The 2,200-nt window shown below is 39.4% G+C and overlaps 1 protein-coding gene across 1 annotated transcript in view; it reads right to left on the reverse strand.

Annotated features, from left to right (window-relative positions):
- Positions 1 to 1,107: 1,107 nt before the first annotated feature.
- hrob (homologous recombination factor with OB-fold) overlaps positions 1,108 to 2,200 on the reverse strand; it is a gene marked incomplete at its 5' end in the record, with an annotated part of 11,509 nt that continues 10,416 nt past the window's right edge. Inside the window, 1 exon segment of the mRNA XM_032537113.1 lies at positions 1,108 to 1,646. Within this exon segment, the coding sequence (XP_032393004.1) occupies positions 1,591 to 1,646 (56 nt within the window). The 3' untranslated portion in view covers positions 1,108 to 1,590.

Genomic DNA, 2,200 nt, shown 5'->3' on the forward strand with positions numbered 1-2,200 from the left:
AAACATTCAAATAAATTCCACAGCAACATCTCTGTCTAATAACAGTGTCCTTGTTGCCCTGGATAATCCACTGAACACACTGACAACTGTCTTCATTTATCAGCAGGATAAAGTAGCTTCAATAAAAATTGATCAGTAAGGTGTGCATTATCCACACTAACCAGGTTACCGATTTTCGGAAAGCCATGTTGCCGCTGAATTGTTAAGTCATTTACCATTGCTTTGAGCACCACAAATGATGTTAAGAGACTGAACATGTGGGTGTAAAACCAAATCTGTCTGGAAGGCTAGATATCACTAGGGGTGAGAGAGAAATTCAGGTGAACAGTCCCTTATGAGGGTGTTTAAATCAATATCAGGTAACAGCGATGAACCGGTTGCCCCTTTTTATCAACTTTCCTCAGTTTTTTTAAGCCAAAGACGAAGCTGCGATTCCAACACCGTTCAGCCCATACGATGGATGTAAACACCGTTTACTTTGAACTGAAAGTCCGCCCTTTAACCACAAAAGTCAATGTACAGTATTTGGGCTCTAATGTGCATCACAGAGCAAGAACAACAGAAAATGTGTCACTGTCCAAATACTTACAGACTGTATTGTAAACTGTAATTATTTCAGCCAAACAACTAAGCGCAAACAAACATTTTGGGATGACTGAAAATGAACCCGATTTCATCATCCCCATTCTCTCTTTTCTACAGAAACCAGGAAATTTAAGCAGCAGTATGTATACACCAAATGACCTGAATCTCTTACAGTGAGGCTGGGTAGTGAAGGGGTGTGGATCGTGTCGGGAAAGCCTTCCTAAGAGCCTGTTAGTCACAGTGTGACTCCACCCTGATTCTCTGGATCACCTCAGACAGGACCGGGTAAACACCTATTTGGTCAAGGAATCCTCATGGGACCCTGAGACTACATCCCTGCAATCTGTGCTTGAAAAAAAAACAAAAAAAAACAAAAAAAACTGATACACCTCTTAATGCATGGTAAACAAGCTGGGTCACAGTGTATCTACTTCACTCTCAAGCTCAGAGAAACAGACAACTGAGAATTGAGGGCAAGGACAGAAGCTTCGCTTTCATTTGGCATGATTAGCAAATCAATGCTGTGTAGATTAGTTGTTTATTTCAAGGTTACTGAAGTAAAGTGCAACAATGGCTTACAATGAAAATAAAGTGAGGGGGTTGCATCCCTAATACAAATGCAGACAATCTTAGACTGATTATATTCTTTCTGAGAATGTAAGACACGAAGCAGGACTTTTGGAGCTTTTGTAATTAATAAATGAGCATGTGTTGGTATTGAGTGATGCTTCAGTGATGCATTCAAATGACACAGTAACAACAAATTACCTCCTCGGTGGGATTTATGAACTGGATATCAAACACAGTTGAGGAAAGGAAGAAAAAAAAGGAAGTCTTTACAACATATATACACACACACACACAGGTTCTTCAGTGTCACGCAATTGTGATTTCAAAGGAGGTGATGTCGAGGAAAACAAAAGGATGACGCGTTTACTGTCGTTCAGTCGTCAAATAACTCCAGTCAGCGGAGACGGCCTGTGCAGAAGGTTTGCTGACGTAACGTCAAAGGCTGTAGGTGTCCTCGGGTAACTCTCCCAGGAGCTCGTCCAGGTCGTCATCTGCAGAGCAGGACACGCATAGAGAGGTAACAACATGCAGTCATTCACAGCGAATTCACTCCAATTTGTCTGGTAGAAAGTTGAGAAATCATTACCTGCCTGGAACTGGATCGCTTTCATGTAAATATTAGGGCTGAGCGATTAGTCGCTTTCAATTCAAATTCGCGATGTGAAAGAAATGAGATTAGCGACTACTATAATGATTTCTGTATTCCTCTTTTCATTATTATATTTTCTGTTTTTTCGTAAGGTAAATGCTGGAATAATGTTACACATCACAGATTGTTTACAGCACTGTCCTATTTTTATTTAAATTTAATTTATATTTTCCATGACTTTATTTAACATGATTGTGGATAGCCCAGTGTGTACTGTAGCTAAAATAAATAATCGCAAATCAAATTGTAATTCTAATATATGGCAAGAAATACGCAATTCGATTTTTTTTCCCCCAAAATTGTTCAGCTCAGGTAAATAGGTAACCCTGTTTTTTTTTTTTTTTTTTAAAAGACAGACAGACAGTACAGAGGTCGACGGGAAATAAGCAAAGAGAG

Source organism: Etheostoma spectabile, chromosome 15 (genome assembly GCF_008692095.1).
Source record: "Etheostoma spectabile isolate EspeVRDwgs_2016 chromosome 15, UIUC_Espe_1.0, whole genome shotgun sequence".
Taxonomy (NCBI): Eukaryota; Metazoa; Chordata; class Actinopteri; order Perciformes; family Percidae; genus Etheostoma; species Etheostoma spectabile.